Source organism: Humulus lupulus, chromosome 3 (assembly GCF_963169125.1).
Source record: "Humulus lupulus chromosome 3, drHumLupu1.1, whole genome shotgun sequence".
NCBI lineage: Eukaryota > Viridiplantae > Streptophyta > Magnoliopsida > Rosales > Cannabaceae > Humulus > Humulus lupulus.
Window position 1 is genome coordinate 27,281,667 of NC_084795.1, and position 13,826 is coordinate 27,295,492.

The 13,826-nt window shown below is 36.8% G+C and overlaps 3 protein-coding genes across 5 annotated transcripts; 1 reads left to right on the top strand and 2 right to left on the bottom strand.

Moving 5' to 3' along the window:
- Positions 1 to 2,168: 2,168 nt before the first annotated feature.
- On the bottom strand, positions 2,169 to 5,915 carry LOC133822396 (aspartokinase 1, chloroplastic-like). Of its 2 annotated transcripts, none has more exons than XM_062254719.1 (13): positions 5,397 to 5,915; positions 5,171 to 5,253; positions 5,046 to 5,086; positions 4,754 to 4,908; positions 4,349 to 4,498; positions 4,127 to 4,222; positions 3,790 to 3,906; positions 3,474 to 3,593; positions 3,273 to 3,365; positions 3,072 to 3,188; positions 2,859 to 2,975; positions 2,697 to 2,759; positions 2,169 to 2,601 (listed from the first exon to the last, which is right to left on the bottom strand). In XM_062254719.1, the coding sequence occupies exons 1-13, from the start codon at positions 5,787 to 5,789 to the stop codon at positions 2,458 to 2,460; spliced, it is 1,689 nt and encodes a 562-aa protein (XP_062110703.1). In that variant the 5' UTR covers positions 5,790 to 5,915; the 3' UTR covers positions 2,169 to 2,457. The 2 variants fall into 2 exon arrangements, with proteins under 2 accessions (XP_062110703.1, XP_062110704.1); XM_062254720.1 differs by having other exon boundaries at positions 2,169 to 2,598; positions 5,397 to 5,911.
- Positions 5,916 to 6,430: 515 nt separating this feature from the next.
- Positions 6,431 to 10,200, top strand: LOC133822398 (protein NEOXANTHIN-DEFICIENT 1). Of its 2 annotated transcripts, none has more exons than XM_062254722.1 (12): positions 6,431 to 6,655; positions 6,746 to 6,792; positions 7,017 to 7,099; positions 7,206 to 7,289; positions 7,381 to 7,444; positions 7,616 to 7,662; positions 8,231 to 8,285; positions 8,489 to 8,527; positions 8,699 to 8,879; positions 9,500 to 9,566; positions 9,644 to 9,700; positions 9,801 to 10,200. In XM_062254722.1, exons 3-12 carry the CDS (start codon positions 7,035 to 7,037, stop codon positions 10,045 to 10,047), a joined length of 906 nt encoding a protein of 301 aa, XP_062110706.1. In that variant the 5' UTR covers positions 6,431 to 6,655; positions 6,746 to 6,792; positions 7,017 to 7,034; the 3' UTR covers positions 10,048 to 10,200. The 2 variants fall into 2 exon arrangements, with proteins under 2 accessions (XP_062110706.1, XP_062110707.1); XM_062254723.1 differs by having other exon boundaries at positions 6,431 to 6,651.
- Positions 10,186 to 13,328, bottom strand: LOC133822397 (serine carboxypeptidase-like 45). The gene is made up of 10 exons (XM_062254721.1): positions 12,957 to 13,328; positions 12,762 to 12,863; positions 12,573 to 12,668; positions 11,958 to 12,050; positions 11,801 to 11,880; positions 11,409 to 11,690; positions 11,173 to 11,297; positions 10,981 to 11,073; positions 10,763 to 10,880; positions 10,186 to 10,520 (listed from the first exon to the last, which is right to left on the bottom strand). The coding sequence occupies exons 1-10, from the start codon at positions 13,240 to 13,242 to the stop codon at positions 10,371 to 10,373; spliced, it is 1,425 nt and encodes a 474-aa protein (XP_062110705.1). The 5' UTR covers positions 13,243 to 13,328; the 3' UTR covers positions 10,186 to 10,370.
- Between the last annotated feature and the right edge of the window lie 498 nt (positions 13,329 to 13,826).

Consider the following 13,826-nt stretch of genomic DNA (forward strand, 5'->3'; position numbering starts at 1 on the left):
GGAATCTCGGCTCATATCTATTGCCTTTGGGGCGTTTATTTTCAGATGTTGACGGCTCATTACCCGCCCTTTTTCCACCATTTCTGCCATTTCCGTTCCCGTTGCCTTTGTCGTTGCCATTGGGTTTATCCGACATGTTGGTGGCTTTGGCGGGATCCTCCTTCGGTCCCTTGTCTTTCTTGGGGGACTTCCCCTCGTTGGCGATCGCATCCTCGAGCTTGATGTACTGATCAGCTCGATCCAGAAACTCCTGGGTACTCTTTACCCCATTCTCTCTCAGGTTGTTCCAGAGTGGAGAATGGCGCCTAACCCCAGCAGTCAGGGCCATCATCTTTCCCTCGTCGCCCACTGTTTTGGCTCCAGCTGCTGCTCACATGAAGCGCTGGACGTACTCCTTCAGGGGCTCTCCCTCTTTTTGGCGTATCTCAACCAACTGGTTGGCCTCAGTGGGGTATACACGACCCGCGTAGAATTGTCCATAAAATTCCTTTACGAACATTTCCCACGATACTATACTAGCAGGAGGGAACTTAAAGAACCACTCCTAGGCAGTGTCGGATAGAGTGGCGGGGAAGATCCTGCAACGGGCATCGTTCGACACCTTCTGAATATCTATTTGTATCTCAAACTTGTTGACATGAGATACTGGGTCCCCGTACCCATCAAAGTTCGGCAAGACTGACATTTTGAACTTGTTGGGCGTTTCTGCCACAGCAATCCTTTGTACAAATGGAGTGCCTCTCCTCCGATCGTACTCTATGTATGATGTCCGGCTCCCGACCAGCTGTTGTGCCGCCTAGTTCAGTGCATCGATTTGAGCCTGAACCGCATCTAGGATCGCTAGGGCGACCGGTGCTGGAGGAGCGTACTCATCGTGCCTCTCGCGACGGTCGTTGAGTATGTCCCTCAAGTCATCATCCCTACGCCTTTGTTCCCTGGCACCTAGCCGATCAAAGATGTTATTCTGTCGGGGTTGCCCCCCAGCGTTATGGCTCGCAGGCCTGTTTTCTCTTGGTGGGGGGTTTCTGTCTCCACCTCTTTCCTCATGCCCTCGACCAGCATTCCTCCTACCCAAATCGACCTCATTATAGTCATGACCATCTCTAAATTGTGGTCGACTATGGCGCGACCTGCTGGTCATGCTGTTTCCTCCTCTGGCTAGGATCTCCCGAGCGTCAGGGGGAGGCATGTGTTGGTCAATGGGTCCCCATGCATTATTATGCCGTGGGGAGCCCCTGACCGCAGAGCTTGACTCGTTATGCCTTCTGTTGGCAAAAGGACGTTGCCCCCTGCTCGGAGGATTTGGCTCGTCGCCCCCTGGGCGTCTAGGGCTACAAGGCGGCTGCCCGGCCCCATTTTGCCTCTGGCGTTGGGGATTGTCGCGACCAACTTAAGAGGGTGGTTGTTGCTCAAGATCCCAAACTGGGACATCATCTTGAGCAATAGGTGGCTGCTTCGGACTTTGTGGGCTTGCTAGCTGGAGAGGAGGACTCGGATTGGGGGCCCGTTGTGGTGGTGCATTTGGTGGTTGATCCGGTTGAGAGGTTGGCGCAGCCTGTCCTCGAGCCAACTGAATGGCTACTTCAAGAGCAGCCGTGGCATCTCTCTGCTGACAATAATATTTAAAAATTAATGATATAAAAGACAATAATATTCAATAAATGTACGATAAATTTTAAATAAATAAATATAAAATAATGAAGTTGATTGGTAATTTCAACAAGTATTTATTCAAAATATAACATTTAGGATAATTCTATGGTAGAGCTCTCAAAAAGAACCCTACCGTAGGGCTCTTTTGTGTTCTCAATCCGTGGATAGTTTTCGGTGCGATTTTTTTTTATGACCATGTATATTGTAGTTATTTAGAGCATCCTGCAAATTTTCAAAAAATTCTGAATAATTTACAGTGCCGAAAATAGATTATTGCACGCGTGACTAATTTTTTTATGCGCGTGGAAAATAGCATGTTTAAACTTAGTTTTCGGCACTGTAAATTATTCAGAATTTTCTGAAAATTTGCAAGATGCTATAAATAACTACAATATACATTGTCATAAAAAAAATCGTACCGAAAACTGTTCAAAGGTTGATAACACAAAAGAGCCCTACAATATGACACTTTTTGAAGGTCATACCAAAGAAATTTCCTAACATTTAGTGTATTATATTAGACGAGATTTTTAATCATCATTATATTATGTAAAAATATAGCATTTCCTTGCCACAACATAGATGCTCCAAGTAAATAAAGGAATGTTAAGAGTAATGTGTAGTGAAAGGCAGAGTATGCATATTGATATTGGCATGCATACTGTCTTGTTTCCACTGGCTATTACAAATCAACTACTAACGTTTTGCAATGTTTTAACTTTTATAACCAAAAATGAAACTGAATGATACGCCTTAAAGAGAGGAAAAATAAAAAAGGGAAGGCTATGAGTATTAGTATTGGTATTAGGCGACCAAAACGTCACAAAGGCCATCTGCGAAGGACCCATTCTCTTCTGTTATTTTACCACTCTCGAAGAAGGTCTGGTGAAGGGCCTCGATACATCTTTCAGCTTCACTGTCATTTACAATCATCGATATGTTCACCTGCTAAGTAAATAAACAAAATGACCATATGATCACTAATATTTTCCAAGAAAAAAAAACAGATTGATGAAAAGAAAAGCAATAATGACAAAACACGCCTTGGATGCGCCTTGTGAAATCATTTGAACATTGACATCATGTGTCCTAAGAACATGAAACGCCTGCAATAAAGTAAGAGTGCATTATTATTATTATGATAAAATTGTAACATTAGTAATAGTCTCCTCTAAATCCCAGAGAGAACAAAAAAAAGCCAGCACCTTCTCAAGAATCAACGAAGAACGCTGAACATTCCCGATAAGAGAGATGATTGATCTATGCTGCAAAAGTTTCACGTGTGCAATTTTTTCAAGCTCTTCCTCTACATTGTCAAGTTCCTGCATGAGAAGGCAATACTTTATTTGATCCATTGCAACAAACAATCTGAGGACAGGTTTATGTGCTCTAGATCGGAAAACACATCATATGCTTGCCTGCTGGATTAGATCTCTGCTCCAGAGTTTTGCAGGATCCAATGTCAAAGATAAACTGACTTCACTAGTAGCAACAACATCTACCGAAATGCCCAAATCCTCGAAGATTGAGAAAACCTGCAAACACCACGCAAATTGCAGTTAAATCACCAGAACAAAGCATCATAAACAATTAGCAATACACAAATGTCTCATTCTCACCTTTGCAAGGAACCCAACTTGACCAAGCATGCGTGTACTCACAATATCCAGCATCGTAACATTACGCTTCAAAACTATGCTGGTTAGAACAGCCTGAAATTTATTTATTTAGGAAAAAAGAGAGAAGAAAAGAATCAACTACATTTGAAGTCATCTCAATGCTTCACTTTTATGTTGGCAGCAAATTCAACTACCACAAACCTCTGTCATATCTCTGGTTTTAGTGATGAGTGTGCCAGGAGCTTTTGGATTGTATGAATTTTTTACCCTAACAGGAATATCACCTTCTCTTGCTGGTCTCATGGATTGGGGATGCAAAACCTGCAAATTCATTGTAAAATAACATACCCACTAAAATCAAAAGTAGCTCTTGTTTTCTTCTATTAATTCCATTCATTTAATAACTTTAGTTAATTTACTTGTTATTTCATTCCGATATTACAGCCAATTAAAATTTAATAGAAAAATTTAAAAAGTGGGAAAAAAAATGTAACATTAAACAGCAACATATCCTAACCTGAGCACCGAAGTATGCAAGCTCAGCTGCTTCATCAAAAGTCAAAACAGGCACAGGCTTTGCACTCGGATAAATGCTGGGATCGCAGGTCAATACACCATCAACATCCTTCCACACCTATTAAAAAATGTGAACTACGCTGGTAGTTTGTTCATTTATCAATATTGCAAAACAATGTTAGCATAAAAATGCTACAAGTTAAAAGAATTGATAATTTGTACATAAATTCTCTTGTATGTATTCCCAACTTAGCTCCATCCAAAGAATAGCAGATATAAATCTAATAGACCTTACATAAATGCCACCAATAAACCATGCATAGCAACTCTAGTCTAACCTGAATTTCTCGTAAGCCAAGAGCTTTACCAATAGTAGTGGCGGACAAATCGCTACCGCCCCTACCCAAGGTAGTAACTGCACAAGATTTCCAACCCTACAGTAAAAACATTGATCCATTTCATATTCCCAGATAGTAAACTCTAAACAAGTAAAGTGCAATCCTTCTATGAACGAATCATCTAAACTCAAGGCTAGACAAACAGATGTAGCAGCTAGCAACCTTTCCAAGGAAGCCAGTAACAACTGGGATTGCAGGATCAGCAATCCAATCACCATGTAACCTTTTAGCCACAGCAGGGTAAGTTGCTTCTAAGATATCTGCATTTGTGAAGTCGTCTGTGGTTATGAAACCAATGTCAAATGCATCATACTGCAAAACACAAAAAGCAGAGGCAAAGGTCATAATAGACAGAGGTGGAACCTCGCCATTTTAGAGTTAGCTTGAACCAAATATAATTAGTTCACTAAATAACTCCAATGCAAAAATTAACTTGATTGCATTTTCTCCAAATCATCTACACAAATGTAACTGAAAAAAAAAACAAAAAAGTTTGATTTCCACTAAAACACAAAAGTAGCAAAAACCACTAAAACCGCTAAAGATTCATAATCAGAAAGTACATACTTGGCGAGCTTTTACACCAATCTTATTGAGATAAGCAGCAAATATTCTTGTGGACATGCATTCTCCGAAAGAAACTAAATAATCTCTGGTGCGAAGAGTTAATTCTTTCATCATAGCTATTCCTTTCAAAAGTTGTTCCAGTTCTTCCAAATGTTCTGCAACCAGTATTATAATTCCAAGACTCATTTACAAAGTAAAAACAACCTTCCAGATGAAAGGTGTGTTAGAATATTTATTTATATGGTATATAAAATAAAACCCCAGTAGCAATAGCATTATAAATGAACCTCACCAGAGATAACAGAGCGATCAACTTCAAGTTCATCAACAGTCCTGAATAAAAGAAAGGAAAGCTCTATAAATCACTATACATAATAACTGTAACAAAAGAAAATACTAGAATGCAAGAGATCAAACCTGAGATGCAGCTCTTTTATGAAGCTCAACTCTTTGATTTCTGATGCATTTGAAACGCCACAACCAACTGCTTTCTCCCCAGCCTATGTATTTATATATATATATATATATATATGTGTGTGTGTGTGTGTATGCATCAATGGAAATTCAATACTATAACTAATACCACATGAAAAAAATTAATCTTTTTTATTAAAAATAGCAAGAAATAAGAAAAGGGTATTACAAGTAGGAGATTGTTGGTGGTTTTTCCCATAGCAGAAAGAACAACAATGGGGTTTTCTTCTGGAAAACTGAGAACGAGTTGAACTATCTCCCTAATTCTCTCAGCTGAAGCTACTGATGACCCACCAAACTTCATTACGCAACTTAATGCTCCTGCGTCCGAATCATGCTCTACTTCTTCATCTAATTGTCGTTGTCCAAGCACAGCTTGAATCCCCTTCTTGTTGCCCTTGATCCTTAAAGCTCCGTTTTTAGCTGCATTCTCCACTATTGTAGATAAGGATCGAGATGGGCAGCCCAGGAAGGAGCGGGAGGGAAAGAGGGAATGTGGATTTTGTTGAGATGGAAAGTTGCAGGGTGCTGTGAATCCGCCGGAACGAAAAGAAGCCTCCATTTTTAGGAATGAATGAAAGCTAGGGCTATGTTCAATATTCTGAATCAAAAACAGAGGAACACAAACCCAATTCAATTGGTCCTATGTAGTCAACTTAACATTCTTAAATTAAAATAAATTAGTTATTGCCATCCCAAATCTAACTTTTAATAATTTATTATTATTATTTATAGAAAAACATTAAAAAAGAAAAAGGAAAGGTAGTTATAGATTGACCAAAGTTGAAAAATAGACTGGTCAAACTGTAATATCATAATAATGTTAAAAAATAGTAATGGAAAAAAAAAAGGTGAAAATCCTTTGATTTTTATGGCTGATTTGGTAAGTAAAGTTTTTAAGGTTTTAGCATTTACATAACTGGATGGAATGAACTGAAAGTAACATATCATCTTAAACTACTATTGTTTTTATTTATAATAGAATTAGATAAATGGATCCAAAATTTGAGAAATTGATTATTAAAGAGTAATAGAATAGATTAGAAGTTGTGTTGCGTGTGTGTGTGGCTGAGGAGAAACAAATAATAATATTAAAAAATAAATAAAAAAAGAGTATGTGGCTGCATAATAATGTGCCGTACAGATATAAGAAAGAATAATAATACAATCATAAATTCATTATTGAATCCCAAGTTCAGGAGAGAAAGAGAGGATAGAGGTGGTTTTGGCAAGTTGTAGGAATGAATGAATTGAATGAATGGTATTACTAATTGTTGGTGTGATGCTAATTTCAGTTGGCGCCAAACCAAATCTTGTGGGCTTCGCCTTTGGCTTTTTATGCAAATAATATTTATATAATCCTATCCTATCCCATTCTACGGCTTCTAATTTGTCCCAGTTCAACTCATCAACCACCCTTCTCTGTCGGTAGTTTCTCTTTCCATAAATATATATATCTCTATCTTTCATATTTTCTGACTCAACTCTACTCTTCTGGGTGGCTTTTCTTTCTCTAAGGTCGCCGGCCATTGTTGGGCTCTTCTTTTCAATTTCATCTCTTAAAGGTAAGTTTCTCTTTCTTTCTTTCTGAATTATTACAAACTCATTTCAAAAGTGGCAAATCAAATCCAAAACCCAACCTTCCTTCCTGCTCTTGACTACTACTACTACTCATTCATTATTTGATATTTTGGTTGGTGGCATCATTGTTACTTTCCCTTTCTTCTTACCCCAACTCACGAACATTTTCAAATGGAGGCTTTTGATTCAGTTGCTCTTTTATTTTCAGGTATTATTAACGTTATCCATGGAGATTGGCAAAACAAGAAATTCCTCTGGCTTTGGCAAACCTCCATGGATATTCAAAGGAAGGCAAGTACCTTATAACTTCCACTACTACCTCATTGACATCGTTTCTGATGTCTTCTTTATATTTGATCTGTTTTCTCAAAAGGGTTGTGCTTTCCTTCCTTGCCAGTGCATCGTATCAACTCCATCTTGTCAAAGCAGAAACTGCTAGAGCATGCATCCCTAAAGAGTTCAGACTGGTTGAAGCATTTGGGTATGTTTGTTTTTTCATCACCTACCTTGTAACAATTTTACATTTAAGATATTAGTTCATGATTCAGCTCTGTAGTATTTCCCTTTCGCAGGTATACTTTGGGAGGGTTCTTTCTAGCCAACTATGAGGACAGTCCGGCTGGAGCCTTTGATGAGGTTTGTATATAAGATTGTTTTTAACAACTTATAAGACGATTACGAGATGAAACTCCATAATTGAGCACTCGATTCAATATTAAGTTATGCCCCACATACACTCATTTCTTCCACCCTATTTGAGTTCATTGAACCTATATAACCAACGCTTTTAATCACTGTCTTCCTCAGCTCGTTGTGATTGCGGGGCTTGTATGGAACCCACCAACATCTTGCGCGTAAGTTGCTTCATTATTATAATATTCATATCATAAAAATCTTGTTATGTGACATGTCCCTTAAAATAGAATAAAAATCTTGTTAGGGCCTGAGTGTGACATGAATCATATCAAAGTATCTCTGACTTTCACTTCTGATGCGCAATATGCTTTCATAGTAAGTAAAAAGATGAAACCTTTACAAGTCGGGCACGACACAGATATTTAAGCTAAATTGCTTGAAAATAGAAAAACAAAAATTGAAGTGGATGCTTACGACTTTAAAACGTTTCCCTTCTAAAAAAGGAGATTATGTATGTATCAGTTAATAATAACAAAATGTTTAAATATTCATAGTGGTGCCAATGAATTGCCTTTTTGCATATAAAGTAAATGCATTAGTGTATAGTTTAATACAAGTGCACTATGCAACTAGGCAAGTTGACAGTGCTTGACAATAAATAGTCACATTCTTGCATCTGTGAATCGGTCAAGTTTTATCCCACCTAAAACACTGTTATTTATTTATTATTGAAATACAAATGTACCAGAGGCCATTAACTACTTTGTTATGCAATTTAATCAACAGATGGGCCACTAAGGTGTTTGTGAACAGTAATGAAGCTTGTGAACATGGACGAAAGGTGGGGGGCTACAAAACTCTCGTCACCAATTCTAAAATACGGCTGTTTGAACATCAAAGTAGACTATAAAACATTTGATTGAGAAACTCTATCAAAAGCCACTGAATTTTACATGAACACAAAATATGGTCATGGTCACATGGAGTAAGGCTTTTGGGTTTCTGTTTCATAATCCTGACATTGGTTGCTGCCATCTCTTGCAGGAAGTAGGGCTTCCAAGTCATGTGGCACGGTTCTCAAAGGTTGGTCTATGTGTTTAAATTTTCCTATTTCTGTAGTCAACATTTAGCAACATTTCCTAGGCTTATACTTATGCAAATACATATATAATTATATATTTAAGGTTGATATTTAACAATCCAAATTCTCACGCAAATTAGACCTTGATGTTAGCATGTTTTTGTTTTGAACAGAGAATTACAGCAATGCCAAAGAAAAAAAGTAACAAAAGCATTGGATTTTTAGATATGATTGGTATGAATACTACAACTACCACTTCCTCTAATTCGAGAGATTTCATGGATGTCCAAGTGACTGAAGTCAAAAGTCCTTGTGTAGAAGATAGCTGCTCTTTTAACCTTACTACCACATTAGGTCAGTTGCAATTGTTGTTGATATATATGCCAATTGTAGATAGGCCACCCTTTTTCTTACTTTTAATATGAAAACATATATATATTGACATAGATTTAGATATGTATGGACAGAGAATATTCAACAGTGCTTGACGGGTCTAAAATGGATACGCAAAGATATCATTTTATTTTTTTTGGACTATATGTTAATGCTTCCTCACGATCCCTTTTTGAGTAGTTATGAGTAAGCTGTTTTATTGCTATGCTTGTAGATGTTTAGTATAGAATGACACGTAAAGGTTTCATCTTAAAACTTACGGGTAATAAGTGGAATAACCTATGTATTGTATCACCCGGTTAGTTTGTCTCTTTTATCATTGATTTTAAAATTTAAAAAGGCTTTACTTCTTTATTCTGAAGAGAGAAGTCAAAGCTCTTCTTTGTTCTGCTCATTGTGATTTCTAGTAATTTTGTTCCTAGATTAAGTAACGAAGTTGTCGTTGTACTTAAGAAAAAAAAAAAAATAACTGGACTGTAGCCCTCGTTTCATGAGTTTAGTTGATTAATACAACCATTAAAAAATATATTTATATACTAAGAATTTTATTGTCATCACATCATTCTTCTTCCTAATGGCAGTGCCTGCTGCATCGAGTTTGGACAAGTGGATGGGGCCAACCATTAAAATGTCTCTTCCAAGCTTTAGGTACATTTCTCTAAATGGCTTTGAGTTCATAGCTGATATTGGCATTTTCACTAAATTGTGTTATTATGACATTGTAGCGGCCGTACAGAATATACTCCAGACTTGTTCAAGTATTCTTGCAAGATTCAGTGCAGGTTTCTCTTTCATTATTTTTTTCAACTTTTATCAATCAATTTGATTCATAAAGACTGCTTTTTAATGGGTTCCTTTGTCTGTTATGTTTTCATAAATTAGAGTGCGAGCAGTCCATCCAACAAAAGTGTCTGTGTCGAGAATCAGTGAATTGGAACCATGTTCAGAACATCACGAGTCCAGAAGTAGTAGTAGTAGTGCCACTACCATGGATCATTCGACCAGTGCAGCTGTGATGTTATCAAAGCCCATATTTGCATTCAAATTCAGCCGTATGACTATGGAGGTTGAAGCCCCTGTTGTAGTTTCCAACTGTTCTAGTTCTAATAATCCGTTGAGAACTTGTTGACCAAGATATTATTCTTTATGTTGAATGAAATCCCATTGTGAAAAAAAGAAAAAAATGCACTCTCTTGTGGACTTGTATGATAAGTTTAGTAACATGATCAGTTGTTTTGAATCGTTTATAATATAAATACAGTTCCAATAATGACAACAAAAACACTTGTTTCTTCTTCTTCTTTTGAGATTTTTACAAATTCAGATGATTCCAGAGTGTGGAATGATTCTGTGCAACAGAGCAAGAACCAAAAAAAAAAAAAATTCAAGTTAATCACTGAAAATCAAACTTCACTTTACAAATTACTAAACCCGGGATTTCAAAAAAGATTATCAAAATGCTTCAGGTAAAGGTCTTCCTTGCAAAAAGGATTTGAATAGCACAAGTGATCTCTCAGGCTGAGAAAATGGAGCTTCATGTGATGCTCCTCTAATGGTGGCAAAAGAAAGTACGTTACCATAAACTTGAGTCCACCCACCAACCTAAAAGTGAAAAAACACATCAAATATAAGTTGATATTGCTAAAAATCACCTAGTTTCTATTTCTTTTATTTTTTTTAAAAAAAAATAAAGAGCTCGCCGTTTGAATCAGTTTGGATAGGCTCATGAGTGGAGCAAACTCATATTTTTTATAAACATACCAAATTCTAATAAAGATGCACATTTGAAAGCTGATCTTATCTTTTTTTTTTTTGTTAAAAACATATATTAAATGAAATATCACCTGCTGCCCTTCAAACCAGACTCTGTATGGCACAGTGGTTTTCAGACTCAACTGCTTGGCAAGCCCATGTACTAAGGTTCTACTTCCAGTCAAGGGAATGACAGAATCTTGGTCACCACTGAAAACATAATAAGAAGACAATTAAAGCGAGAGAGTTACTTTAATGTAAATGGCATTCACTTAAAGAGAGTAAAGGAGAAAAAATCATATACATATACCTGTATACCAAGACTGGAATTCCTGCCTTGATGAGTTTACCAACGATTGTGATTGTTGGTATTTCCAAGTCCAAGAGCTCATAATCCAAAACACTGTTACGAAGACTAATTAAACCAAATAACTCTGAACTTGTCCTTAATCTAAAAGTACAGTAAGAAAATGAATATATACATAAATAAATATATATATACCTGCTGCAAACCGCCCAACGACGAACTCCAACAAGCCGTGCATGAAGAGCGTTCCGTACGTCTTGCCTGTTAAGATAGTTGACAGTTTCATCTTCAACACACACGTCTATGGTCTCAGCAACTTGCTGCCAAAACAAAAACGACAATAAGAAGTCTGTTGATATGTACACAAACGACAACTGAATTGATAGTTGACAGATGGTCATAGTCATAATCATAATCATTTTTTTCTTTACCTGGGGACTAATAACCTTTGATTGTGCAAAGACAGATGATATGCAAACATCAAGAGTGACATCGTACTTGTCAACAAATCTACTTGTTTCTTTACCAACTTGGTTCATCACCCTCGAACAGATAGGTGAAACTGAGCCTCTGTAGTACTCGCTCACAAAACGTGAGTAGTTGCATGAAGAAGTGAACATTCTGTACGTTGAATCTGATATGAGTCCATGAGACCATATGAACTCGGCCCTTGAGTTAAAATCAGTGGCAAACTCTAACACAGGATTACCCAGCTGCAAAGCCAAACCAAACAAACCAAAAAAACACAATCATATAGATATATATACATACATAATACTTGCTCTTGATAATTATGATGATTTTTCTTTTTACTGCTACTCACAGCAATGCCTTTTAAATTGAATATTTTTTTCTTCTTGTTGAATTGGAGCATGAGTTCAGCCAGCTGTGGAACATAGTGACCTATAAATGAAAAGAGAGAAGTATTATTATTATTATGTGAGCAGTAATAAAAATGGTTGTTAAGTCAAAGATGATACCTGCATAGCTTTCTCCAGTGATATACAAGCTTCTGTTACCGAACTCGGGGAATTTGAGTAACCATCTGTGTAAAAACACCAGGTTGTCTTTGGCTAAAGAGAGAAATAAAAAGAGAGGTATAAATATTTTTTTTACTATAAAAGGTGAGCTTTTAGCCAACTAAGAAAGGGAAAAAAGACAAAATATCCACAGTCAGCAGTGAACATGACAAACTGTAAAGTAGAGGAAGAAAAAGATAAAAGAGAAGCTATGGAACGAACGAGGGTATCATCAAGTATTGTCCCGCCCCTTTACCGTGGAAAGAAAACAAAAGAATTCCAACGGCACTTTCGTGGAAAACATTGCTCTTTTTTCTTGAAATAAATAAAGAGAAATGTGAAGAAAAGTTGACTTGAATCTTGGGGTATAGGAACTGTGTTCTATCTATTTATCCATTTTTCCCCTTCTCTCTTTATATAGATAAACACAAAAGGGTTGTTCTAGTTTTCTACCTAGTACTTCAAGGCTTATTATGCAAGAAAATACAAGAAATTATCTTTTGAGTGAAAAAAACAGTAAGAAAGTTTTAAGAATGAAAAGTAGTGAGACGTGAGATAAGATAAGACAAGACATGCCTGTGATTTTGTCATTTACAGTCTCATAAGAGGAGGAATCAGCTGAATAAGAGAAGCCAACTCCAATTGGTGTCTCCAAATATAACATGTTTGCTTCTGCATATATCGATGAACAAAGATTTCAACAAACAAAACAAAAGCAAAAGTTTAACATTTTGAATAGGTAAAGAGTAATGTTTGTACTGGTACCTCTGTTCCAGCTATATTCATTCCTCACTAAAACCGCCCCACTAGGCCTAAATGGCCCGTTTTCAGAAAATGCACCAACTCCCAAAGAAGAACAGCCAGGCCCTGAAAAAACACAAAACCATGAAAAACACTTATTTTACAGCTTGTGAAGATAAGAGTGAAAGAAAGAAAGAAAGTGGGGAAGTGAGGTGAGACCTCCATTGAGCCAGAGCACAAGAGGCTTGGTATGTGGATCAATTTCAGCTTCAGCAAAGTAGTAGAAGAGAGCTCTCTTGTTGTTGTCATCAACGGTCACATAACCCGAATACTGCTGGAAACCGACTTCGGGTTGACCAGGAAGACGACTAATTTTGTCACGCTGAGAGGGAGAGGGAGAGGGAGAGGGAGAGACAGAAGCAAAAGCTTCAGTCTTGGCAATGAAACAACATACAACTACTACTATCACTACTAAAGCCATTGCAACTGTTTTCTTCCATGCCATTGTCCTATCAAAACAAGAAACAACCTTGAGAGACAGAGTAATAGAGAGAGAGAGAGAGAGAGAGAAAGAGTTTGAAAGGTAGCTGAAAATGTTTCGGAGTGGGTGGCACTATATAAAGAGTAAAGAGAAATAGAGAAGAAGGTTACTGTAATTTGTAATTATTATTACTTCAACTTTTGTCCGTTCAGGCTTCATGAGAGAGAGATTATTAAGGAGTACTTTATTGGAGGGGCTTCAAAAAAAGGGACTCGAGGTGTATATAAGACCTGAAAAAAATTTCGGAGCTATTTTTTTTTATTACAGTGTTTTTTGTAAATTTTTAAAATAATTTAAATAATTTATAATGCAACAATTTGTTTTTAAATTAATTTTTAGTATAATAAATTATTAAAAAATTTCTAAAAATTTATATAATATTCTAAGTTACTACACACGCATTAAAAACATAAAAGAATACTACTCACAGTGCTCTTTTTGAAACCCTGCCATAAAAATTTGCATTGATATAATTATTATAAAATCTCTATTCTTTCTTTTTTTTCTTTTTATTTTGAGTAAAAGCAATGGAGATGTTATTACAGACG